The following is a 26,317-nucleotide window of genomic DNA, read 5'->3' on the forward strand; positions in this document are numbered from 1 at the left end:
TTGCCATTGCTGGGCTCAAGACAAAATATTTTTTTGGGCCCTTGACATATATAAACATTTTCTAGGTTACAGCACGTACTACATCTGCCAATTACAGCTAATATACAGGGATGGGTACGGGATGCCGGCACTTGGGACCCCAGCAGTCAGACTCCCGATGCTGGCATCCTGACCAGGATACAATCCCGATGCCTCCAGGTAAGTAATGACATAAAGCACCCAGCCCAGCCCCCAGGATTTATCACTTGCATCTCCTCTCTGGATACAAATATTGGCAAGTATGAGTAAACCTATTTACACAGCATAGTATTTCTAAACTCTAATAAATGTTATATAAAGTTGTTACAGCAAATTTTTATATGCTCCATCTTTCGATATCAATGGAAAGAACAAATATTTTAAACAGTCAAAAAAGTCTGGGCCCTTCAAAATTTGGGGTCCACGGTACTTGCTTTGAGAGAGTCATGAAAGCACAGGGCAATGAAAGAGATATATGGAAGCAGGGGGCAATGAGAGAGATATATGGAAGCAGGGGGTAATGAAAGAGATATATGGAAGCAGGGGGCAATGAGAGAGATATATGGAAGCAGGGGGCAATGAGAGATATATGGAAGCAGGGGGCAATGAAAGAGATATATGGAAGCAGGGGGCAATGAGAGAAATATATGGAAGCAGGGGGAAATGAGAGATATATGGCAGCAGGGGGCAATGAGAGATATATGGAAGCAGGGGGCAATGAGAGAGTTATGGAAGCAGGGGGCAATGAGAGGGTTATGGAAGCAGGGGGCAATGAGAGAGATATATGGAAGCAGGGGGCTATGAGAGAGATATGGAAGCAGGGGGCAATGAGAGAGATACGGAAGTAGGCAGCAATGATAGAGATATGGAAGAAGGGGGCAATGAGAGAGATATGGAAGCAGGGGGCAATGAGAGAGATATGGAAGCAGGGGGCAATGAGAGATATATGGAAGCAGGGGACAATGAGAGAGATATGGAAGCAGGCAGCAATGATAGAGATATGGAAGCAGGGGGCAATGAGAGAGATATGGAAGCAGGGGGCAATGATAGAGATATGGACGCAGGGGGCAATGAGAGAGATATGGAAATAGGGGGCAATGAGAGATATATGGAAGCAGGGGGCAATGAGAGAGATATGGAAGCAAGGGGCAATGAGAGAGATATATGGAAGCAGGCAGCAATGAGAGAGATACGGAAGCATGGGGCAATGATATAGATATGGATACAGGGGGCAAAGAGAGATATATGGAAGCAGGGACAATGAGAGAGATATGGAAGCAGGCGGCAATGATAGAGATACGGAAGTAGGCAGCAATGATAGAGATATGGAAGCCGGGGGCAATGAGAGAGATATGGAAGCAGGGGCAATGAGAGATATATGGAAGCAGGGGACAATGAGAGAGATATGGAAGCAGGCAGCAACGATAGAGATATGGAAGCAGGGGGCAATGAGAGAGATATGGAAGCAGGGGGCAATGATAGAGATATGGACGCAGGGGGCAATGAGAGAGATATGGAAATAGGGGGCAATGAGAGATATTGAAGCAGGGGGCAATGATAGAGAAATGGAACTAGGCAATATGATAGAGATATGGACGTAGGGACAATGAGTGAGATATGGAAGCAGGGTGCAGTGAGAGAGATATGGAAGCAGGGGGCAATGAGAGAGATATGGAAGCAGGGGGCAATGAGAGATATGGAAGCAGGGGGCAATGATAGATATATGGAAGCAAGGGGCAATGAGAGAGATATGGAAGCAGGGGGCAATGAGAGAGATATGGAAGCAGGGGGCAATGAGAGATATGGAAGCAGGGGGCAATGATAGAGATATGGAAGTAGGCGGCAATGATAGAGATATTGACGTAGGGGCAATGAGAGTGATATGGAAGCAGGGGGCAATGAGAGTGATATGGAAGCAGGGGCAATGATAGAGATATGGACGCAGGGGGACAATGAGAGAGATATGGAAGCAGGGGGCAATGAGAGAGATATGGAAGCAGGGGGCAATGAGAGATATGGACGCAGGAGGCAATGAGAGATATATGGAAGCAGGGGGCAATGAGAGATATATGGAAGCAGGGGGCAATGAGAGAGTTACGGAAGCAGGGGCAATGAGAGAAATATGGTGGGGTCAATCAGTGAGAAATGTAAGCACAGGGCATTTGAGATATATTGAGAGGGGCTAATGAAAGTGATATAGAAGGCATTAATGAGGGCAACATAGAAGGGTAGCGAGAGCAATAAAAAGGGGCAGAGACAGAGATATGTAGGGAGGGGCAATGAGATAGATATGGAAGCAGGGGGCAATAAGAAAGATTAGGAATGAGGGGTTAATGAAAGCAATATAGAATGGATAATGACAGCAATATGGAGGGGACAATTACAGAGACATGGAGGGACAGATATAGAAGGAGGGGTTAATGAGAGCAATATGAAGGGACATGGTGAGAGAGATATGAAGGGACAGTGAGAGAGTGATATGTGATTTTGCACTTGCTGCTCCCTACCTCTGGAACTCTCTCCCTCTCCCCATCAACTTCTCCACATCTTTAATAAAGTTCAAATGGGCTCTCAAACCCCACTACTTCATCAAAGCCTTCCAGCTCTCATCCTAACCCCCATGCTCCTTCCTCACTGTCTGCCCCATCTGTGTCACCCCTGTCTGTCCGCCCCTCCTCTTTAGAATGTAAGCTCTCACAAGCAGGGCCCTCTTCCCTCATGTGGTTCTCCTTTCCCTTACTTATACTATCACATACTCCCTACAACGGCACCTAACCCTCAGCCGTCTTGCTGCTTATTTGACTTCTATGATTGCAGATGCAGCAATGTCTATAAACCATGTCCTAGTTTTGCTTTGAATTGTTTTGAACTGTAAGTTACTGTTTTCTTGTATTGCTCATTTGTAAGGCACTGCGGAGCCCTTGTGACGCCGTAAATATAAATAATAATAATAATTAATTATAGTAGTTGTGATTGTGGGAGCTGCATCTTTGCCCTAGGTGACAGAAAACCTAGCCCATGGGTCTTCAACCTTTGGCCCGCCAGCTGCTGAGGAACTACACATCCCAGCATGCCTTGCCACCGTTTTGATACAACAGCATGCTAAAACTGTGGCAGGGCATCCTGGGATCTGTAGTTCCACAGCAGCTGGAGGGCCAAAGGTTGAAGACATATGGAAAAATAGAGTTTGGGGTCCTGTAATAGCACCGAATCAGTATGATTTACCGCCGGCCGCATCCCGATCATTATTTCTGATAAGTATCGCTAACCTATTCCCCCCACCCCTAACCCTCCCTTAGGGGTGCCTAACCCTAAACTCCCCCCCAAGTGCCTAACCCTAACCTCCCTTCCCTGCAGCCTAACCCTAAGTCTCCCAGGGGGGTGCCTATCCCTAACCCCCTCTTCCCCAAGCCTAACCCTAACCCTCCCAGGGGGTGCCTAACCCTAAGTCTCCCCTGGGAGCCCCTAACCTAACCCTCCCCCCACGGCTGTCCACGTCCAGCACCCGGCTTACCTTCGATCGGTATGCCGAGTGTCGGGCTCCCGGCGTAGGTCTAATGACAGGCGTCAGTATTTTTCGACGCCTGTCATTAGTACCTTGCCAGGATTAGACAGGTGGGAAGCTGGCGGTTGGGATTTCGTCCATCGGCTTCCCGACTGCTTCCTAAAAGCACAACGAGGTGATGTAAATAGATATGACAGGAATTGTGAAATTTCACACCAATAGTGTTTTGCAGTGGAACAGTCAGATTTACACAGATGCAGTCTCCATAATGGTAAAGCAAAATGCCAATCTGTACTGTACATTTCACTGTATTTTTAGTTCATGAATAGATTGACGGTCCATGAATTCTGTTATGTGGTTGCTTGCTATATGACCTAGAATGCTTAGAGGCAAGTTGTGCTGGCAGGATATTCACAATTTTGCTGCCAGATGCGCAATGAGACAAATATTTCATGGACCAGTTTTCATATTTTGCACAAATCTAGATGTTACAGACGCACGGCTTTATAAAGCAAAGTTCATACATCTTACTTATCTTTTACATCATTAAGAATTTTTAGTAAATCATGTTGCAGATCATTTGTCATGTTCAGGAATGTTACATGCAAATATATGATTTTTTTATGTTTTATCTAAATGATCTTTTTAGGGGAATGAGCATTGGAGATAAAATAATAAACCTCTTGTTTTGAATCAACAGGGGTAAGAATGTGGGACACGATGTGGATATCTTAATCACTTGTCCCAGGAAAGGAGCTGAAAAAAATATTTTGCACAATACTATTAATGTGCTGAAAAACCAGGTAAGAAATATTTTCTTGAATAATTTTTTAAACAAACTGATCACTGGAAAATAAAAAAAATAGTTAAAACAAAACAAACACTTACAGGGACCGGTGATCGGTGCTCCGGCGATATCCTGTGGGGCTCCAGTCAGCAGGCCTCCTGGCTCCTGCAATGTAAGCAGAGGGGGGGTGGGGAAGGTGCGATGGGGGCGGTTGGTGAGTCTGCGGAGCATGCATGGACACCTTCTCACTGTATTTTTTATGAAAAATACAATGAGAAGACTATGGAGGGGATTCGCAGGGACAGAGCTTTATCGCAAGCTCTATGCACTTTCAACATGCCGGGTTCCGTCGCCGGCGATATCGCGCTGGGTACACATCGTCTGATGTGTACCCTGCAAGGGATTTGTGATAAATTCCTGTGATATTTCATAAATTCGCAATGCAAATCTAGGTGGAAATATCATAAAACAAGGTTTTAAATGTGGATAGTAGAAAATGGGGCCCTAAGTCATGTATATTTGATATTCGTTTTCTGGGATTGATCTGAATTTGTAGAAGTAACCATGGGGGGAAACGTGTAAAAGGGAGCTTTGTTTTTGTCTTGTTTTTGGTTTGTTTAATGTTGCTTTGGTGATTGGGAAAACCTCTGCTTCTTCCTTACACCGACCCCTTGTGTAATAGCACTGTCTTCTCTAATACAATGTATCAATTCCGTGATTATGCCTTCCTCTTTATAAATCCGCTCTCACTTCAATAACTGTTTTGACCTGTTTTAAGCTGGTGTGAGCAGAGCACTGACAACCCCTTTTTTAAACAGAATTAAATTAGGGGAAACAAATGTTATTTTACGTACAGGCATTTTTAAAAATTATTAATTCAAATGGTAAATTTGTCTCTTCCTTCAAATCTTTTTCTAAGTATGTTCACAGTGCATTATTAGGATGCTAAAGAAGGGTTCACATCAGACGATGTGTACCCAGCGCGATATCGCCGGCGACGGAACCCGGCATGTGGCAAGTGCATAAACACTTGCCGATGCCGGGTCCGACGGGGGGGGAGGGACATGTCATGATGCATTCTGCCGGTTGGCCTTGCAGTAGGGCTGATGGGCAATGTCGCTAATGACCCTAGGGAGCAGGCATTTTAAGGATACACACTAGACGATGTACCCGATATATCGCTCCGATCCGCGGGATCGGACGACATATCGTCTTGTGTGTACTCTGCTTAAGAAGGCTTCTGTACACATATACTTTAGGGGCTGATCCAGAGTCACACGCATGTACTGTACATCTTGCTGTTGGAACTTATGATTTTTCACATCGCCCATACTCTGTAGCTGAGCATATGCAACTTTTATTAATTACGGGTGGTTCAGAGTTGTATGCATCCCAGCCTTATCTCCACTTGCGACTGAGTGGGTGTAACTAGGTGGCAAGGTGGCATTCGCATGTAGGATAAGCGTTGCGAGGGCATGTCATGGGCGTGCAGGCTGGATCGTGGGAGTTTAGGTGGAGATCTGTATGATTTCAAATAGAACTCTTCCACCAAGGACAGGTTTGGTGCAAGTGAGTGCTGAGGGTGATGACGGCTATTTTCACAAGCAGATAAATTGCGGCCAACTGTAACTACAGGCGGAGATGTGCATTTATTCCCGGGAGAAGAGGGCGGTCCATCTGTGGGCGACTTGCATACGACAAAAATTCAGCCCCAATTAACTTAACAGTGTATTTATGGCTAGAGATGACTGAACCACCCTGTATATTGTTTTGGGTTTTGTTTTCAAAAACATATTTGTTCTTGGTGTTGCTATTGGTTTTAGCAAAACCAGACTGGTGTTTCTGATTTAGAGTTTTGTCAATTTACAAAACATAAATGGAAAAAAATGATAAAATCGTGTAATATTCATCTGTTTTTTCTTTACAATAGTATTTTTACATTATATAACTGGCATTTTTTTACAATCTTTCTTTTCTAATGATCACTTCACAATTAGCAACATTAACTGCAGTGAGCCTGTCTGGCTTCAAATGTTAACTACGTCCAATACTGAATGGATTTGTGTAACAGGTCGATGGAAAACAAGCTTGTTCTCTCCCATTACATTATACACATTCACCTTGTATTTTGTTTTTCCTGCCTATAGACCTAATCTCTCCTTGAGGTAGTGTTGTGTGAATTTGCTGCTAGGAGATGGCAGTGGACGCAGGTTAATCAGGCTTACAGAACAACCCCAGATAGGCATTCAGATGGCAGTTTAATGAAAGATACATTTCCTAGGAGAACAAGATAAAGGTATTGCATGCACATGAAACAGAATGGTAAAGCACTCCTAGATAGGGATAAGAGATATCTTTCCTCATAGAAAAAGTAAAACAATATGCCATTGGACTGAAATGAATGAAACAGGTAGACATGCGCCAGATGGGATGGCAGCTTAGTAAAACATACAGTTATACAAAGCTAAAATGAACCAGACAGAAAGAGCAACTCCAGATAGGTAGCTGGGTGGCAAAGTCCATCTTATCTTAATATAAAAGAATAAGAGAGAGCTTGGACACAAATTCAACTGAGTGGCAGAGCAGTGGCATATAGGCTGGCAGTTTAACATGGGATAAAAGTGTGCCCACCCACCCATATGATGTAGATTAAACAGGACTTACCAAACCAGGCACCTCAGTAGCAGTGATTGACCGTATTATTGGTTGAATTGCTTGCTATGTTTGGGGCTCCACAAAATAAAAAAATTTTAGATTTTGGACTGTGGATTATGAGTCAGACTCATAGGGCTGGATTCAATTTGCTGCAGCCCACGATCTGCAGTTAACACGGATTTTGGTTCGAGCCAGAGGAGGCTCAAACATAAATCTGCTTTAATTGTCCTGTATCCTGTATCCCGGATCCCATGGGTTATCGCACGTTATCGTTACCGTGCAAGGAAAAGGGACTGTAATTGAATTGCCCCGGGTGTTAAAGCCCAAGGCTAGCACCCTTTTCCCGGTGCAGTAAATTACTGCATCTAATTGAATCCGGCCCATAGTGTGCATACTCCTTTATTTTCCCATCTTTCTCACCAGAAAGAAGGCAGCACAGATGGTGTAATGGTTAGCATTACTGCCTCCCAGCACTGAAGTTGTGGGTTTGATTCCCACTACAGCCCTAACTGTGTGGAGTTTGCATATTCTCCCTGTGCTTGCGTGGGTTTCGTCTGGGTACTCCAGTTTCCTCCCACACTCCAAAAGTATACTGGTAGGTTAATTGGCTCCCAACAAAATTAATCCTAGTCTGTATATGTGTGTTTGCATATGATAGATTGTAACATTCACTGGGGCAGGGACTGATGTGAATGACCAAATTTTCTCTGTAAAGCGCTGCGGTACATGTGTGCACTATATAAATAAATAATAATAATAATAATAATAATCAGTGTCAGTACTGATGACAATGAACTAAAAGTCTAACTCATAGACATCCGTTATACGTTCCTCAGGATTATGATAAAGCAGATTTGTTTTTTCTTTCGCCTCATTTTTCTTCTGATTTTGTTAATGTGCCCGTTTTTGATTTGAAAAATCTACACAAAAGTGATATATGAACAGTCACAGAAGATTCATGACTTTTACATTAGTTCAATTATGAGAAGAATTGCCATGGTTTTTCATGATGCTGTGGATGGCGTGGGTGTTGTTGGGTATTTTCTTGGTTACTATTAAATTAATCACAATCGTTATTCTTATTGTTAAGCTACCCCTTAATGCTTGGAAGAGATAATAGAGCATATTTGTGGAGTGTCCTTTTTGAGTCTTTCTTCTTACGTGGCCTTTTGTCACTACCAGTACTGACATGCTGTTGTTCAATAGCTTCATCTATGACAATAACAGTGAAGCAGTGTTGTGATACCAGAATACATTTTCTGTGTAAAATGGATTATCAAAGGCTCTGATGGTACCGTGTGCAGCTGCATCTAGAAGTAGGGACTATTGTTCCAAATCTTCTTTGCAGCAGTGCTTTCATTACTTCCTGTTTTATACTACAGCAGAGAGGCAAGACTTTCTCCCCCAGAAAGACATTAAACCGACCAAGGTTTATGCAAAAAATGTTTGTTATTTAATTCTAATGTCTCCACCAAAGGACTAAAATGGGGCACATTACTTGAAAAACTAAGAAAGATATTGGTATGTGGATTTAGCATATAATACAAGTGAAATACAATTTAGTTCCAATCACCAGTAGAATCATTTAACTTGGATTACCCCTAAGATACTGCTAGGTGTTTTGTTGACAACAACTATACAGTACAATACAAGATAGCAGACTAAAATTGGATTAAACTATATTCTTAATTTAAGAAGGCAGATCCTACAGACCTAATAGATATGTGTACAAGTATGCTCACATACATACTAAATATTAGCTATGACTTCTAACTAAGTATTGAGTATGGGATCCCGGCAGTCGGAATGCCGCCAGTGAGATTTCAGACAGCGGTATCTAGACATTCATAATCCCAACACTACCAGATAAGTACCCTAACGCTAACCCCTACCCCTAACCCTCCACGGTGCCTAAACCTTACTATCCCCCCTCCCACACCCTAAACCTAACCCTCCCCCCTTAGGGCCTAACTCTAACCCTCCCCTTAGTGCCTAACCCTAAACCGAACCCTCCCCTAATCCCCGATACTTACCTTCAGGATGCCAGCTGTCGAGATACTGGAGCCGGGATCCCGACACTGTTGGGTTTCCGGTGCCGGGATATTGACCATCGGCATCCCGCAAGTGCGGATGCTGGCTACATTCCCTAATTAAATATCAATCCTACATACAGTACTTACTAAAGTTTCTTTATCCTAGCTAAAATGTCCAGCAAAGACATTTGTTTTCTTGGAGTGCTTGAAAGTTGGCATACATGGGTTGCATTGGGGTGTTTGTGTGCACACTTACACTTTGGGGCATATTCATCATCACTTAATTTTTACAAAAGCAGGTGAAAAATAAAATTTTCACCTGCAATTGTAAAAATAAAGTATTCGGGCCATTCATCATGAAGGTAAAGCAGGAGATATCTCCTGCTTACCTTCCTCTGGCAGAAAGGCCCACTGACAGAATTCATCAAGCTCCGAAAATATAATATTTTGGAGCTTGAGTGCGGGAGCATTCGCCATCTGAAGATGGCGAATGCTCCCAATACCCACTCCTTTCCTAGATCCCTCCAACCCTGTCCGGCTCCTTCTGCCGGACGTCGGGGCTCGTGTTTGCATGCATGACCTGTAGGTACAGCTCTGATCAATACAGATACAGTATTAAAAGCAAACCTTCTTCCATAAAATAGCAGCTTGTTTAGGTATAGACAAGAAGCAATGGTTTTATCTAACTCAGAGCAAAACTCAACAGAGGTTCAGCTTTCCCTATTGAAGGTGGATACCGCTCACATTTTACATATACAGTTTTGCTTGTATATGGCACAACAGGTCTCATCAAAGCTCTGGTTTTCTATATCTGGTCCTCTCATTGAGCAGTATCTCCACCCTTCTGTTTCAAATGACTGCACCATGCACAACAAACACTTTTCACTCCCAATCGGTCTATCTCTTGATCTAAACTGCTCCTCCTTCCATTTTCCTAGGCTCCTTCTAGCTCCTTGCCTGTTTTGCAAGGTTTCTTTCTGTCCAGAACTGATGCCCTGACATCTTCGGCACCGTCAGTGTATGCCCAAAACCCCCACCACCCTGGAGCATTCTAGGGCACGTAGTCTCCTCGTACAGCTGTAGTCAAGTGTGGCATTAGCTAGCTGCGAGGGGGCACCACTGGAAGTGATAACTATGCATTAACAGGGTATGACCAGTGTAGTGTAATGTCACTGCAAAATAGATAAAATGACACTATTCTGTTGTTTTAGCTGCCACCACAGCAGGTGAATGCACAATGGGCTAGGAACACAAGGTACTACAGATTTATGTTACCCTGCAATTCAGCCACTGGCAGAAACTACTGCTTAATTGTTTTTATTCTATCAGAAATTAATTTTACATAAAGTTTTGCTCTTACCTCTTTATATGGGCACTGTATATATTTTCCTACTTACATGCTTGTACCGCCACATTTTCGATTGGACATGTCTACAAGTATGAAATGAATTGAAATCAACAACAACTTCCACTTTAACAGCTGTGCTCCGGACCTAATAAACACACACAGTATTGTTTAATAATGCGAGAACATTTTTAGAATATAGAAATCAATAATATTAAGTAATAGTTCAACTAGTAGTCGCCATGACTTAAATAGCTTTTTTATGCTCTCTGATTACTTTTCTTATAGTATAATTATTTTTTCGATAGTGTTTTGCTTAATTACTGTTTAACTGCTGTATTATCAATAAGTTACAAGTACTGTATTATTTTATTCAATACTAAAAACATTACAGTTTGACAAATACTAAAATAAAGACAACAGAGAAATTTCAGTTATCTGAAGTATAGTGAGTTTTTAGTAACGGTAGGTACCTACAGTATATGGTACCCCTTTTCTTTGTACATAGCAGAACACCCCATTCTTGTACCCTGCCTGGCAACAAGAGGGACAAACCTACAACTTTTCACTTCCTTTTTCAGATCTAGATCTCTATTGGACTGTGATTAATCTATATAATAATTGTGTTTGATCTGTACCGTCTCTAATATGTGTGCACAGTGAGAGCTGGGCGAACCACAATGAACCCACTGCTAGGGCGCGGGACTGACCTAGCACCAGAGAAGAGGAAGACCTGTGGTGGCACTGGGAATGGGGGTAAGTATGGGGGCGGGACAGAGCAGGAAATGGGATGGAGCAGGGGCGGGGCAGAGTTTAGGTGACAGAGCAGGGGGTGGGGCAGGACAGAGCAGCAGATGAGGGGTGGAGTGGGACAGAGTAGGGGCAGAGCAGTAGAGAAGGGTCAGGCCTGAGTGCAGGTGAGGGGGGGGGGGGGTGGGGTGCCAGACGGAGGTAACAAAGCATATACCAAATCTCTTTACTAGTTATTAGAAATATTATTATGTTGAAGTGCAGGGGTGTATCTAGGGTTCTGAAAACCCCTGGCAAAGTAAGCGACTGGCGCTCCGCTCCCATATTTGAAATAGGGAAGGTGCGTCTGGCAAGAAAGAGATGTGGGTTTATGAAGAAGGGGCATGGCCCACAAACATACACACATATATATATATATACACACACACACACATATATTATATATATATATATATACACACATACCTTTCTTGCAAAATATATTTACATAGTATTATTATTACCATCACCTTCACTGTAGCGTAGTGCCTGACACCGGCGCCGATAACAGTGTCTCCTGCCTGCTGTTTGTGTGAGTCTCCGGGCAATGCACTGCCCAGGGTCGCTCACCAACACCAGGTACAACACGAGTATGTGTTTCTACCTCCTGGCCGCGGATGGCATGGCTGGGCGGCACCCCTTCTTGACTGGCACCCCTGGCGAATGCCATCCTGGCCAATAGGTAGATACGCCCCTGTTGAAGTGGTTTGCATGTTGCACTGCTCTCTGTTGCAGATTAACCGTGCTCCAGGCTCTGTATCCTCTCTTACCTATTTTCCAACACAAAAAGATGTGCTACACAAGTAGAAAGTGTTTAGCATATACACACACTGTAGAGTCAAAAGGTTCAGGGGAAAATTATATGTTGCCTCGCTTTCAAGATTCGAGGTGGGCAGGATGTTCAGAACTAATACAGTTTCTGACTTGGATTGGTAAAATTTGGAATTATTTGATCAAAAATCATCTCTAGTGATGACACAGGACATTATTCATTTAACACAGCACTTGCTAAACGCTTCCCAAGGATCTCTTGTGTGTGTTTTTTACGCAATAATCCCACTACATAACAAAAGTACAAGATGACATAATATACATAACCGCAAATATTACAATATTACTGACTTGAACCTGCAGGTTTGCACACCTGACAAGGTTTGTATTTCTTCCACATGGAAGCCAAATGCAGACAACACCAGCCACTATATTCTACCTGCTTTTTACAGGCCCACTTCTCCTCTTGGGATACAGTAAATACTGCATGGGTTGGATGTAGATAACTACGAATACTTATTTATTGTCATCAGCAAATGAGTTTGACAGACTAAATTACATTTGTACAGTGACACCAATAATGAACAGTAAAGCAGCAATCCATGGTATAAGGTATACGAACAATAAATAATACACAGACAATAAGTAATATATTAAATAATCAAATACATTCATAGTATTCAACATGCGCACTGCAGATGGAAGAAAACTATCCCGCAAGCAACCTGTGTGTGCCAACAATGCTCTGAACCTCTTTAGAGACGGGAATTTATCAAAATATTTGTGAAAGGGATGATTAGGGTCCGATATGATACTTCTGGTTCTCTTTAGAACCCTAAGATCATGAATGGTTGGCAGCTGCACACCAATAACTTTACTAGCGGTCTTAACAACCCGTTCTAATGCACTTCTTTCTTGGCTTGTTGTACAGATGTTGATAGTTCTTTTACACACATCAGCTATACAGGTACTTAGCTCCTCAGCCTTAAGGTGCGTACACATGTAATGCTTTTTTGAACGATTTGCCGTTAACGACGTTGTTATCGTTAAGTCATTGAAAAAATTGTCCAGTATGAGAGTTATAACGATAAATGAAAACTACCAATGCGCTCTCCCGTTTGTAGTTGGTAGTTTTCGTTCATCGTCCCTTCTAAGTGTCCTACATGACGATTTTCATTAAGGAAAGGAGTTTTTCGTTCATCGTTGTTAAAATCGTTCATTACACTTCAAAAAAATCATTATATTTTTCAAGGGAAAATCTGAACGAAAATCGTTGGTTACAAAAATCATTACGTGTGTATGCACCTTTAGTTATCCACCAACAACTTGAGCCATGACCTGATCTTTTATTCCACCCATACTGCCCCATGAGCCCTGGGTGGGTCAACTCAGCTTGGACACATGGGTCTTGGATTGTCATTGACTTAGGCATTTGGAGGTGGACTGGATGGCATGGTGGAAGGATTTCTGCCCAGGATCTTCATTTGTATGGATACCTTTAGGAATGGACTAAAACCTGTTTACTCATCTTAAATAATTGATAGTACAGTATATATTTTGCATTCTCAATTTCTCAAACGTCTGATTTGTACCTAAATGATATACCTTAGTGATTATCAAGCAGTTATATAGGCATATTCCTAATATGTTTCTTTTTTTATTTATTTAAGGGGCGGCTTTTTTTCAATAACGTTATTGAGTCAACGTTTGATGAGACGAAACGTCCCAGTCGAAGCATCGATGCACTTGATCACTATCAAAAGTGTTTTTTAATTTTAAAACTTCTGAGAAAAGACGTTGAAATTGAAAACACATGCAATGGCCACTGGAATGGGCCTACTGAGACTGACCCTGGGATGTGGAAGGCAGTGAGGGTGGACTTAGTGATAACGCCGTATGAACAATATGCCTTTGCAATTCTCGGCTGGACAGGCTCTACGGTATGACTATACACTGTTCTACTGCACCCCTGAAAGCCTCAGACTAAGTTAGGAGCTGTTCATAACGCTAGCATACTGTATATTATCCTGACAATACAATGTTATGTAATAAGTACCTTTACTGAAACATTTTGCTATATAATAAATAACATCCATACAGGGCTCATCAAAAAATATGTTATCTACTAATATTCATTGTCAAATGCATTATTACATTAATAGACATGAAGAACAAACTGTTTTATTTAGTTTCGCTATACAGGAGAAAAAAACCTCGAAAATGTAAACTGCAGGCTCTCAGTGATGTCATACCCACACAGACGTGCACCGAGAGCCACCTCCTACTGTTACTGTGAGGAGCACTGCTACACAAGATAGTGAGGAAAAGAATGTCATGCATACAGAATATAATTACCAAAACGATGCATACTTGCCGACTTTAGATATTTCCTCTCCAGGAGAAGCCTGGAGAGGAGATGCAGGTGAGCAGTGATGGGGGTGGACTAGTCTCATTATTAGGCCCTGCCCCCTCAGTCAAAATGCATTGACTTGTACATATTTGAATAGGGGCTGGGCCAAATGACGCGATGATCATAGATGTCTCTTAGCTAATCAGCGGGATGGCTGTTGATTGACAGAGAAAGTACTCCCAGCCAATCAGCTGCCTTTTCCCATGGTAGCGGCCACTGAATGGCTGGTGGGGCTCCAAATGCAGGAACACATGTGGGTCCTGTCACATTTGGGAGCAGCGCTGTATGTACAGCATGTATATACAATCACATTGAAAAAGGGGTGTAAATTACCTCCCGGCTGCTGGTGATTTCCTGTAACGCAGTCTGCAGGAGGGTTCAGGCAGTCTCACATTTGTACTGCTATGTAGTATCTAGACAGGCAAGGTTAATCGACTTATCTCCTTAACATGCTCTCCTGCGTCTCCAGTCAATCAGTGGCATCCTCACTGGCCGTCTTTCCTGGGTTGGGCTAAGAGGGGCTTGTCCCATATTCTGCGAACTTGGAAGAGAAACCTACTCTCTGAGATCTGCTGAAGCCACAAAACTGTTGGTTCGGGTCCACAACTTTGGCTGCTCAAACCACCTAGAGAATGGGCTTCTCCCTGACATCATGAATTTTTTACTTGAGGTCAGCAAAGGAATTTCTGTCTTTATAAAGGGAGCAGACCTCATTAATAAAATCAGGGCCAAATACATTTTCATTAGATACATTTGGAGAATCAATGGCTTTGGGAGCAAGATCTGAGAGCCCAACCCTAGTAATCCATTCAGTGGCGTTCCTCCCCGTGGTGACACCCATTGCGGGGAAGGCTGTAGTGTGTGCTGCAGACAAAAAGGGGGCATGCCCTCACAAGTAGGGGTGTGGCCTAGCAGCCCTGTTGTAATCACTCCGGGGAGTCCCAGAGGTGTGGACTGCCTCGGGGGACACTCTGAGTGCAGTGCCGGCTCCCTCACTGTGTCAGGAGCTAAGTGCTGCACGTAATGCTACAGTGCAGCACCTGGCTCCTGTCATTGAGGAGGAGTCTGCAGTTCGGTGTCACCCCTCGGTGGTGTGACACCTGAGTGTGGCCCACACCCCCCTTATGAAGCCACTGAATCCAATGAGCCCTGCGTAAATTTGTAATGTAATTAAAGGACTGCTCTATAATGAGGGTTGCTCTTCTGACTGCCTTGGGCAAAGCAAATTTAGAAGTTACAAGTGACTCAGCAGAGTAGTTGGACTTGCCTTCTCTTTCAGCCTTGTCCAGGACGGAATGGAATTGTATTGCCGGCGGCTGTATAGACGCCGGTTCAAATCCCGACAGCGGCTGGCCAAAGGGAGAAAATCCAGAAAGCGAAGGAAAGTACAGCTAACCCTCCCCTCTTCCACCCTAACTCTACTTTAGGGGTGCCTAACCCTAACCTCCCCCCATTAGTGCCTAAATCTAAGCCCCCCTCCTCTCATCCTTAACTTAACCCTCCCGTGGGGGTGCCTAACCCTAGCCTCACCCTGGGGGTGCCTAATCCTAACCCCTTTTCCCTTAGTCTAACCCTAATCCTCCTTGGAGGGTGCTTAACCCTAAGTGCCCCCCAGGATGCCCTAAACCTTAACCCCCCCACCTGTCATAAATCCCTAGCCAGCATTCTGCCCGCTGAAAACATAACTACATCCTGTCCAGGATATATAATAAAGTACCAAAGGCTTCTGCATTTTTATATTGGAGTTTTCATAAGGTCTGTGTAGGAGTGACCTTAACTCCCAGTAAGGCATTCAGCAAAGGATCTATTTCTGGAGCGTATAAAGCAGGTATATCAGGTAAACCCGCATAACTGCAGAGAACCCACTCGTCCTCCTTAATTAGAGCAGAACAAAAGGCCAGCTGAGTGGATTTAAACACCTCAGAATTCTCTGACAAGGCCCAGCTCAGCTTACCCGGTGGTGCTTTACCTGCTAGAGCTTCTCTAGCCATCTGAATGTTGGTCCATTCTCCACTTAATGGAAGAGGAAGCTCAATGGACTACCTCCTCAGACTGCCAGTGCACTACTTCCAGATGTCTGTCAGGAGAAGCAGACCTCATATGGGATGTTCTCTCATGAGTGAGCTCCAGCCTGGCTCGGACAGTGGGCGCAGCAGTCAATGAGAGTCTGACAGACTCTCATTGGCTGCTAATTAAAGCAAACACACTGCTGCCGGCGGTGCTGCGTGTTTGTCACTGTGTAGTGCTGACCGAACTCAGTCCGGTCAGCGCTACATGCACGGTGCAGCTGTGTCACAGAGACACAGTCTGCCCGCGGCCCGCATGGCCGCAGCTGAGGCGCCCTCCACTATGTGGCGCTCTTCTCAGCTGCGTACTATGCGTATGGATAGAACCGGCCCTGGGCATTAGGCTTTAGGCTTCTGTGGAAAGAAAAAAAGAAAGAATAAACAGAATAGCAGCGCTATGGTTTCAATTAATATCTTTACAGATGCACCAATCCGTTTAGTTATAATACATACATGTTGATATTGGTTCAAAAAGATTTTTAATAAAAATATATATTTAAAAGTGATATACATGAACATACAAAGAATGTTTATAGATATAAAATTATATCAGCTGTGAACTTTCAGAACCCTAGGGTGGAATAACAATTGCATGGTATAAATAGATTTAAAAATCACTGTTGCTTGTTCCAATTGATAACACTGGGCCGGATTGAGACAGGATGGTTTAGTACCTATAACACCTTTTGGCGTGGGGGCATAGTCCACAAAAACTGGGGCACCGCTGGAAGAAATTATCCCGTAAATATAAGTGGAGGATGGAAACACTTCAATTACAGTATTATGTCCTCACAAGTATTGCGATGTGCTTGTAGTGAAGCCTCATCCACTGTTTCCAGAGGTCAGTTCCAATGTATATAGGGGTCCCAATAAGGTACTGCTGTAAACAGGTCCAGTGCTGGTTCAAGCAATTTCCACAAATAAAAAGGGGGTTCTTGAGATAAATAGGGGTGAGCTCTTAGTAGCTGCTTTAGAACAACGACCCAAAGTAGCGCCTGAATTTTCCTTGATTGGGTAATATTTTTACCAGTTACCCATTGAAAACCATTGTATGGAACATATGTATAAGCAACGTCTATGGTGCATACATGTGACAGAATAAAGTAACACTAATATCAAATATCTAGGACTCTTATATTTTATTATCTCTACTTCCATAGAATATTATGATGACATGCTCTAATGTGAAGTTGTGAAAAGCAATCCTGATCATGCATAAATGATGCTACATGTATATAAAATGTTCTGTGGAAGCTTATGTCTAATGGTGTTACTCTATTGAAATACAGCGCTAAGTCAATCCGTGTATCCCCCATCCCATTACAATCAAGAAACAAAGATTAAATTGTAACTTCTTGTAGGAGGAAATATAATGCGCGTCTAAGGTTCTGTCTTACACAATGTTATTATCATTCCTGCACATGTCTGGAGCCCCACACTCCCCCTAACAGATGCAGAATTGCTCAGTCTGTAGTAAGCAGAATCCACTATGTAATTAGAACGGTGCAGACAGGCAGAACTAACATTAGCTGAGAAATGTGATATTATTTGTGAGTGCTGGGCAAACTATATATTGTGTTTCCTAATCAGTTTTCACTAGTTATTTACATTTAAATAAGTATATTTATAGGACAGGCAGCGGGAAAAATCAGTGGACAATTTATTTTCATCAGTCAGCCCTCTTACATGATGTTTTTGTTATTATCTTTCATCTTTACATGTTTTGCACATATCCCTGATTTATTATTTATCTATCTAGCATTCTATTACTTGCATTGTATTAATTCATCTATGTCCGCCCTGTGACCCTTTAAACTAAGCTCAGTTCTCATCCTCATTCTACCTCTACAACTCTCTCCTTCTCCTAGTTTTTTTTTTACAATACATTACAATACATTTGACTAGGGCCAGCACACCTTTTTGTTGTCTATACAGTATGTGTCCTGTTTGAAGTTGGTGGGGATGGAACAATGTGTAGCCAATTAGTTCACCAAATTGGTTACAACTGCTCATGGTATTAAAAAGATGAATGTATTGATCTTGTTGATATATGGAGTGTGCGCTACTGCGCTACCTCCTTGATGCTCCATTAGATGAAGCATCCATCCTTTACCAAGATGGCACTGTTATGTACTAATATGTGTATGTGCAGCATCATCTTGGGTCACTATATTTGATGCCATAGTACTACAAAGATGTGTAGTACTTAGATCCTTGGGGGACCTACTGTATCCTTGCAATACCACCTACATACTGTACATGCTCAGATGGTCCGCTGTATGATCAGATTCTTCTCTGCTACTTTTATATGTATTTGTGAGTATGGCTATACAAAACCTGTTCACTGCAATAAACCCAAGCTCCATTCTGCTGGTGTCTACTATTCACTAATTGTATATACCACAAAATAGTAGACACATCAACAGGTTATGGCAAAACATGACATGTGGACAGTCCTGCAGGTGGCGAAGGACGATAAGGGTCTCATGAGAAGAATTAATCTAAGGTGAATACTGTATAATACTAAATTGAATGACTGCACCAGTATGAGTGACTATATTGATAAGCTGATTTCCTTATCTCAGCAATTAATGTCTGTAGGAGTCCAACTCAATGATGAGGAGATCACTATGGCAATGCTACAGAACTTAACGCCTGAATTCGATTTTTTAGTGGTAGCTCTAGAAGCTAATACAGCCAAGCTATCAGCAAAGATCATACAAAACTGCTGCAGTTCCAGGAATTTTTATCAGTTGAATTAAATGCTGAGAATACTGCATTACAAACTACAGTTGTAAAACCAAGAAAATTCAAGTACAAATGTAATTGTATGTCATAAGACAAGACACAAAGCATCTGAATGCAAACTGAAAACTAAGAATACTACACAAAAAAGTAAAAAGTCAGCTTAAGTATCACAGTCACAGAAGAGAATGCTGGTATATTGACTCAGGTGTCACAAGACATTTTAGTTGCTAACAAAAGTGGTTCACTACATTGAAAATTTGTGATCCTATAAGTGAGATGAAAAGGAAATAAAGTATTTACAGCTACAAAATTTGGGACAGTCACAACCCACCTGAGAATAGGAGGTGAAACCAAAGTCACAGAAATCCAAGATATGTTTTATGTACCAGTATGTAACCTCATACTCATAAGTGTCCTAGAGCAGAAAGGATTTAAAGCCCAGTTTGCTGAAGGAAAATGTATTGCACAAAACAAAAAAGAGACTGTAATAGAAACAGGTACCCGGTGTCAACAACTATATGTACTTGACACACAGGATGACTTCTGACTCACAGACTATGGAACTCTGGCATAGAAGGCTAGGTTATATCTTGGATATGACAGCATCCAGAAACTTCTTGACTGGCTGGTTACAAGAATATCTGCGAGCAACACTGGAAGGCCAGTGTGTTAGAGCTGTATAATTGGCAAGCAAAGCCATTGCCCTCTCCCAAAATCAGCAAGCAAAGGCGAGGCACGCCTGGAATTTGTGTGTAAAGATGTGTGTTATACTTCATAACATTCATTGATGACTTCACTAGAATGATACACAATTATTTAATTAAAGAAAGGAATGAATTGATGGGCAAAATTGCAGACTACAAGAGATCAGTAGAAACTCAAACTGGTCACAAATTAAAATTCTTGAGGTCAGAAAATAGATGAGTATATCTAGATAGATGAGAATAGAGAGTAGATGAGATGAGAATAGATGAGATGAGAATAGATGAGAATATCTAAACAGATGTGGAAACCTTTCTAAAGAAGCCTGGCATTGATCATCAACTGAAAAATGCATACACACCAGAGCAGAATTAGTGTGAAAATTGTACTATAGTGGGTGAAAGCTCAAGCTAAGCTAAAAGATGCTGGCCTGAACAAGTGTTTTTGGCTAGAGGCAGTGTCTACAGCTAAAGATTTGTGCTCACACAGTTGCTCTAAAAGATAAAACATTGATAGATGTGTGGTCTAGAAGAAAGCCAAGCATCAATCATCTTAGGGTCTTGGTGCATTGCATATGTACAGATCCCCAAGGAGAAAAGACATAAGATGGATTCTAAATCCGTGAAAAGTTTTATGCTTGGATACTGCCAAGAGAAAAAAGGATACAGACTCTGGAATCCTAGAAAGAGAAAGCTTATAGAATAAAAATATGTTATATTCCAAGAAGCAGCACCACTTAAAACAAAGCTGTAATTGGGAGTTGCAGAAAAATGATGTGATATTGGATATGCCAGCAGCTGTTGGCATGTCTGAAATAGAAACTACCAGTGTGGATATAAAACCATAGAAAAGAACTTATGCAAGACCAAATAGTGGAAAACCACCTAAAATAAATTATGAGGATGTTTGCAAATATCACCAAAATAACCAATAGGCAAAGTCAAAGGCAAAGTCAAGTATGACTTTGAGTGGAAGTTATCAATAAACAAGGAAATTACATCACTCAATGTTAACAATACAGTACCTAACCTATAGTTGAGAGACCAAGTCACCATAAAACAGTCTAGAGCAAGTGGATTTTCTGCAAAAATATGAAAGCAGATGGTACTATTGCCCATTATAAAGCTCGCCTTGTCGCAGAGTGCTATATGCTGAAATGTGGATTTGACTACAGTGAAGCTTATTCTCCTGCAGCTAGCTAAGTACAGTACACAATGTTTGATAATTGCTATATCTGTCTTGTACAATATGCTGTTATACCAATTAGACTTTGACTCAGCTTTCTTGAATTGAGAATAAACATATATACATGGAACCTTTAGAGCATTACTGCAAGAACATGTTCCAAGAAGGAGGAGTCTGTCTCATAAAGAAAGCTTTGTATGGTCTAAAACAGAGTTGTTGTTGTTAGTACTTCAGACTAGATGCTGTACTACAAGAAATGGACTTCAAAGGCTGATCATTGTCTCTACTACAAATACATAGAAGAGAACCTCTTTATTATTGTTGTATATATGGATGATGTGTTACTAGCAGGCCAAGAACAGCACATAGCAGAATTCAAGCAGTTGTTCGGAGAAACGTTCAGGATGAAGGAACTCGGTCCTGCACACTACTTGCTAAGTCACCCAAGATTTAGAGAAAGGAGTCATATCAATTGATCAACAAACCTACATTGAAAATATACTTACAACGTATGGTATGTCAGATACCAAACCAATAAACAATCCCATTGACAAAGGCATCAAACTATCTAAAGCCATGTCATCAATGAGCGAAGAGGAAACAAAAAGCATGAAAAAGTTCCTTATTAGAATGCTATTGGGCATTTAATGTACACAAGTGTTGGACACCATTCATACAGAAAGCAGAGAAAACCAATTTGCCATTAATCATGGGAGACAGCACTGGAAAACAGCTATATCACCTAGCGCAGCTCCATAGCATGGCTCAAATGTGCCCCACCCCCTGAGCGCCCAACGTCTTTGGACGCAACACTCAGATCTGCAATGCCTACAGAAGGCATCTATTTTCTCCAGACTCCTCCTCTGGCATTAGCATATTTTAGCATTGCTGCTGCATCCAAACACGCAGCAGCGATGCTATATGCGTACAGCTCTGAATCAGGCCTTTAGTGTGTTTTCATTCAGGCAACTGCTTTGTATAACTGATATAGTAAAGCAGGCATTACATTTATCTATATAGAAAGATGCAAGGTAAAACCCCATTTAATGTGCTTAACTGAAGCTTACTTTTCTATGTAGTTTCATTTACAATGTAAGTACTTGGCATAACAGTGGACTCAATAGTGAGTGGAATAGAGATAGGTTTCAGCTACTGAGAAATGTGAAGAGTAATGAGACAGGTTGTCCATGAAATCTTTTGTGTCTCAAGTTATACTCCCTGGCTGTCTGATGGCATCAGTAGCAATTGCCCAGTCATAAACTGTAGGGACTGAGCTCTTTATTGGGATAACATCACTTTTCTTGATATTTGTCACGATAAACATAACAGAGGGCTGAAGTAAGAGTGACGATCTATAAAGCCCAAGGCTGGGACAGGTTATGTACAAAATTACGTTTACATTGCAGTCTACACTTTGTGATTGTTGAGTGGTGACATACTGATCAACCCATAGCTGAGTGGAGATAGATTTTGGGGTGTGCCTCCTGGTTTATAGCGAGTGGTTGTCTAGTGATCTGCCTATTTGTTTCCTAAATATCCCACCCTCCCCTTTTTGTTGTGTGTCATTTTGTCAGCTTTTTGAGTGGTTGGCGGGTGTGAGGATACGGGGTTCACTCAATCACCCAGACACCGAGCAGATGAAACCAACGTGATGGTTTATTTTTCCACAGCACACAGAAATAGATAATATGTCAGGACAAGCAGTAAATCCAGTGAACGGGCAATAAACAGGTAGCAGTCCAGACAGAGGCAGTCCCAGTAGAGTATAATGTCCCAGAACAATTCCACGAAATAGCTAGAGACCCTCAGTCCCCACAGTAGAAACTATCACTGATCACGCAGCAGTGCATAGCGTATGTCCACTCAATCACTTCCAGGACCCCACACGTAGAAACTATCAGAGATCACACAGCAGTGATAGTCCCTGGGTACAATCAAGCATTTCCAGGACCCCATGCAGTAGAAGCTAATCACAGAACACACAGCAATGAATAGCGTATAGGTCCTTGCAGAATTTCCAAGTATAAATCCACAGAACTGGTGATGCGTTCCACTAGCACCTTGGCAGAGCGAGGCCTCTTAGCCAAAGTCAGCGACTAACATGTGGAGTTGCCTTCAGTGACCTGTTTTAAAATCTTCCAATTTCTCACGATATTGTGACCTCCCAGGGGGGGTTGCACCGTTTTCCTGATTGGTGCGAGTCCCTTATGCTGTCACTTTCTCCTACCTCCTCTGGGTATTACTTCCCTGACGAACACCTGCTGGGATGGTTCCGTTCAGTCTACCAGGTTCACGTGAAGCACAAAACAGGCAAATGGAAGGAGGAGTAAATCCTGAGCGTCCCCTGGGGAGGTGGGAATTAACTTAGAGGGTCTTTTGTTTTGGGAGGTGTCACCTTGCTCTAACACAGACATATGGACCAGGCTAACATCAAGGCTTATCCAGTATTAAACATTTCAATAACTTACATTATTACAGTACATAATAGACATGCTAATGAAAATGTGTGTCCTGAGAATGATCACACATACACTAGGAGACGGGAAGTTGAACACAAAAGGACTAAAAAGTAAATTGATCTCTGCAAGGACTGAGATGCTGCCAGTACATTTGTAACACACATCTCATGTCCTCACATTCCTCTCCCACTTTTTAGGCCTTGTTCCCTGGGGGGATCCAGAACCACTACTGACTGGGCGAGGTGGGGTGCAGGGTAAAGCATCTTGTGGGTGAGTGTGCCACCAGTGTCCCACAGAGTAATGTAACATAAGACCCAGGATGTAAGAAGCAGCCTAGTTAGACAATCCGCAAGTACAAAATTACAATATAACATGTCCCCTTTTTCCACCAGAGGATTTAGCAATTCCCCCAAGTCAGACGTTCGGTGTTCCCCCTTCACATTATCACACCCCTTTCCCCAAATCATACTAATCGGGCATCCTAACACCCTCACTTCTGGAACACAGGGGCAGTGGGTACCTTCCCCCTCACCACCTTGTACAAGTAATGGTTGCCCAGGGGCAGGCAAATATTGGGTCTCTTTACATGGCACTTCTGTGGCAGTGTCCATTCCTTCCTCCCCCAAACACCAACTGGGGGGCTGACAACTTTCAGTGCAACATGTGGGCTCCTCATGGCTCGGGCCCCAGGATGAACCTTGTATATGGAACAATGCAGTTAGTGGCTGCAGGGGAGCCACCAGGACAGGCTGGTCCTGTCCCAGCCCTCCCCCCTCAAAAGCCAGAGTCTCACCTGGAACTTCTTCTGGACTGTCCTCCTCCTTGGTAACTCCCTCTTCTAGCCCGGTCGGCTGGATAACTGGTTGGGTACCACACCAGGTTTTAACCGCTGAACACTCCAAAATTATCTCCACAAATGCCTCGTGTTCTGTGAGATGCAGGGGGCCGGGTGGTGCAGTGCCTTCTCCCTGGGGTGGGAGAAGGGGTTGCAAGCGCTGTCTCCTGACATCCACCTGGTCTGTATTTGCTGGAATCTTACTAAGGGCAGGCAAATCCCCTGGCACATAGTTACAGTCCACACCACTGTCCGAGTTATTACAGGGTGATAACAAATCCTCTTCTGATTTATGATCTGATGTTAGGTTAACAGTCTTTGCTACCCATGTTCCATTTAAATCACAGGGTACGTACCAACATTTTGCCTGCAATTCCTCAGCTTCCAAATAGGGGATCGGGTACAATCCTTCATATCCTTCAGGGGGAGTTAGGATAGCAGGACATACACAGGGCATTTTCTCCTCAGCCTCCCCCGATGAAATAAAAGAGTCTGCCATTGCCAGTTCATCATGATGGGCCTCTCCCAGCTGAGTATGCTGAACCGCCTGGACCACGATGCCATCTGCGACTGGTATGCTTGTGGTTGGGAAGTGAGATGATACTCCCCCAACCTTGGTGATCTCCTCTCGGACACCGTCCTCATAGATCCCCTGGCAGCTGGTTAATAGGTCTCCATCTTCCACCTCAGCAAAAGGGAAGGTGTAGTGCGACTCCTCCTGGGGTGCCTGTATTATGGGCACTGCTTCCTTCACTTGGGCGCTAGCCTCTCCCAGTATAGTACACTGGGCAGCTGTGTCCTTTGGGAGTGGGAGAAGCTGTTGCATGTGGTGCCTTTCTGCATTCACCCTGCAACACTGGTCCCGCCAGCCTGGGGTATCCAGGAGACCACGATCTGAGGCCTCTTCTTCTGCCACAGCAAAGCATGACTCCAGACACTCCAGCTGTTCCCCCACTCTCATCCGTGGGCCAAGATGGAGTATAAATGTCCGATAATCAGTGAACGCTTTGGTGGGGTCCCCCTCGTCCTGGAGTATACACTGAAGGATTTCCCTGCATGTGCCGAATTGGCCAGGGATGCCCCGCAGCTGGCATTCTGCTACCAACTCCTCCATGCTCATTTCGTCCAGAGGGCTTAGGGGCCCCCCTGACAATGACCCCGCTCCACTGGTAACAGTTAATTTTGGGGCAACCCCCTCGGTTGTCTGGCCGGGTTGCAGTAGTTCTATTTCGGATCTTTCCTCTGGGTCTGTCCAGGAGGACCACTTATCCTGGACCTGCCCTTCTGTCTTTGTACAGTGGCTTCCTTGTATCATTTGGGCCATTGTAGCCTTAACTTCCTCCGCGAATTCTTCAAACTCTGGTTCATCCAGCATCTTCCATGTGACTGCTTCACTTCTGCAGTGCATGAAAGCATCTCCCAGATAACACAATTTGTCTGTTAAGCTGGATACTCTCCACCCGCTAATCATCCTCCGAGCATCATTCCAGTATGCCCATATGTACTTCATCCTTATAACAAATAATATATCCGGCTTCCTAGCCTACCGACGTACCTCCGTCCACGAGCTTCACTGCCCTGGGAGACTTGAGGCACTGACTTTCTTTACTTAGCACCATTTTACCTTTTACAGGACTGACGACCACTCAGTTGGCCTGATCCTCTCTTCTCTATTGTGAGTGACTTCACGCTTCCACTGCTCCTTGATTGATGTCTGAATGATCCCACTGTTGCTGCCGCCAAATGTGAGGATACGGGGTTCTCTCAATCACCCAGACACCGAGCAGATGAAACCAACGTGATGGTTTATTTTTCCACAGCACACAGAAATAGATAATATGTCAGGACAAGCAGTAAATCCAGTGAACGGGCAATAAACAGGTAGCAGTCCAGACAGAGGCAGTCCCAGTAGAGTATAATGTCCCAGAACAATTCCACGAAATAGCTAGAGACCCTCAGTCCCCACAGTAGAAACTATCACTGATCACGCAGCAGTGCATAGCGTATGT

At 43.2% G+C, this 26,317-nt stretch overlaps 1 protein-coding gene across 4 annotated transcripts in view; it reads left to right on the plus strand.

The window, feature by feature from the left end:
* The window catches only part of DNTT (DNA nucleotidylexotransferase), a 473,464-nt gene that overhangs the window by 317,471 nt on the left and 129,676 nt on the right, over positions 1 to 26,317 (plus strand). For all 4 annotated transcript variants that reach the window (XM_088477001.1, XM_088477002.1, XM_088477000.1 and 1 more), the window contains 2 exons: positions 4,224 to 4,326; positions 13,574 to 13,843. In XM_088477001.1, coding sequence (XP_088333127.1) covers positions 4,224 to 4,326; positions 13,574 to 13,843 — 373 coding nt within the window. The remainder of the gene's footprint in view (positions 1 to 4,223; positions 4,327 to 13,573; positions 13,844 to 26,317) is intronic.

Source organism: Taudactylus pleione, unplaced genomic scaffold (genome assembly GCF_031769625.1).
Source record: "Taudactylus pleione unplaced genomic scaffold, aTauple2 ptg000198l, whole genome shotgun sequence".
NCBI classification, from domain to species: domain Eukaryota; kingdom Metazoa; phylum Chordata; class Amphibia; order Anura; family Myobatrachidae; genus Taudactylus; species Taudactylus pleione.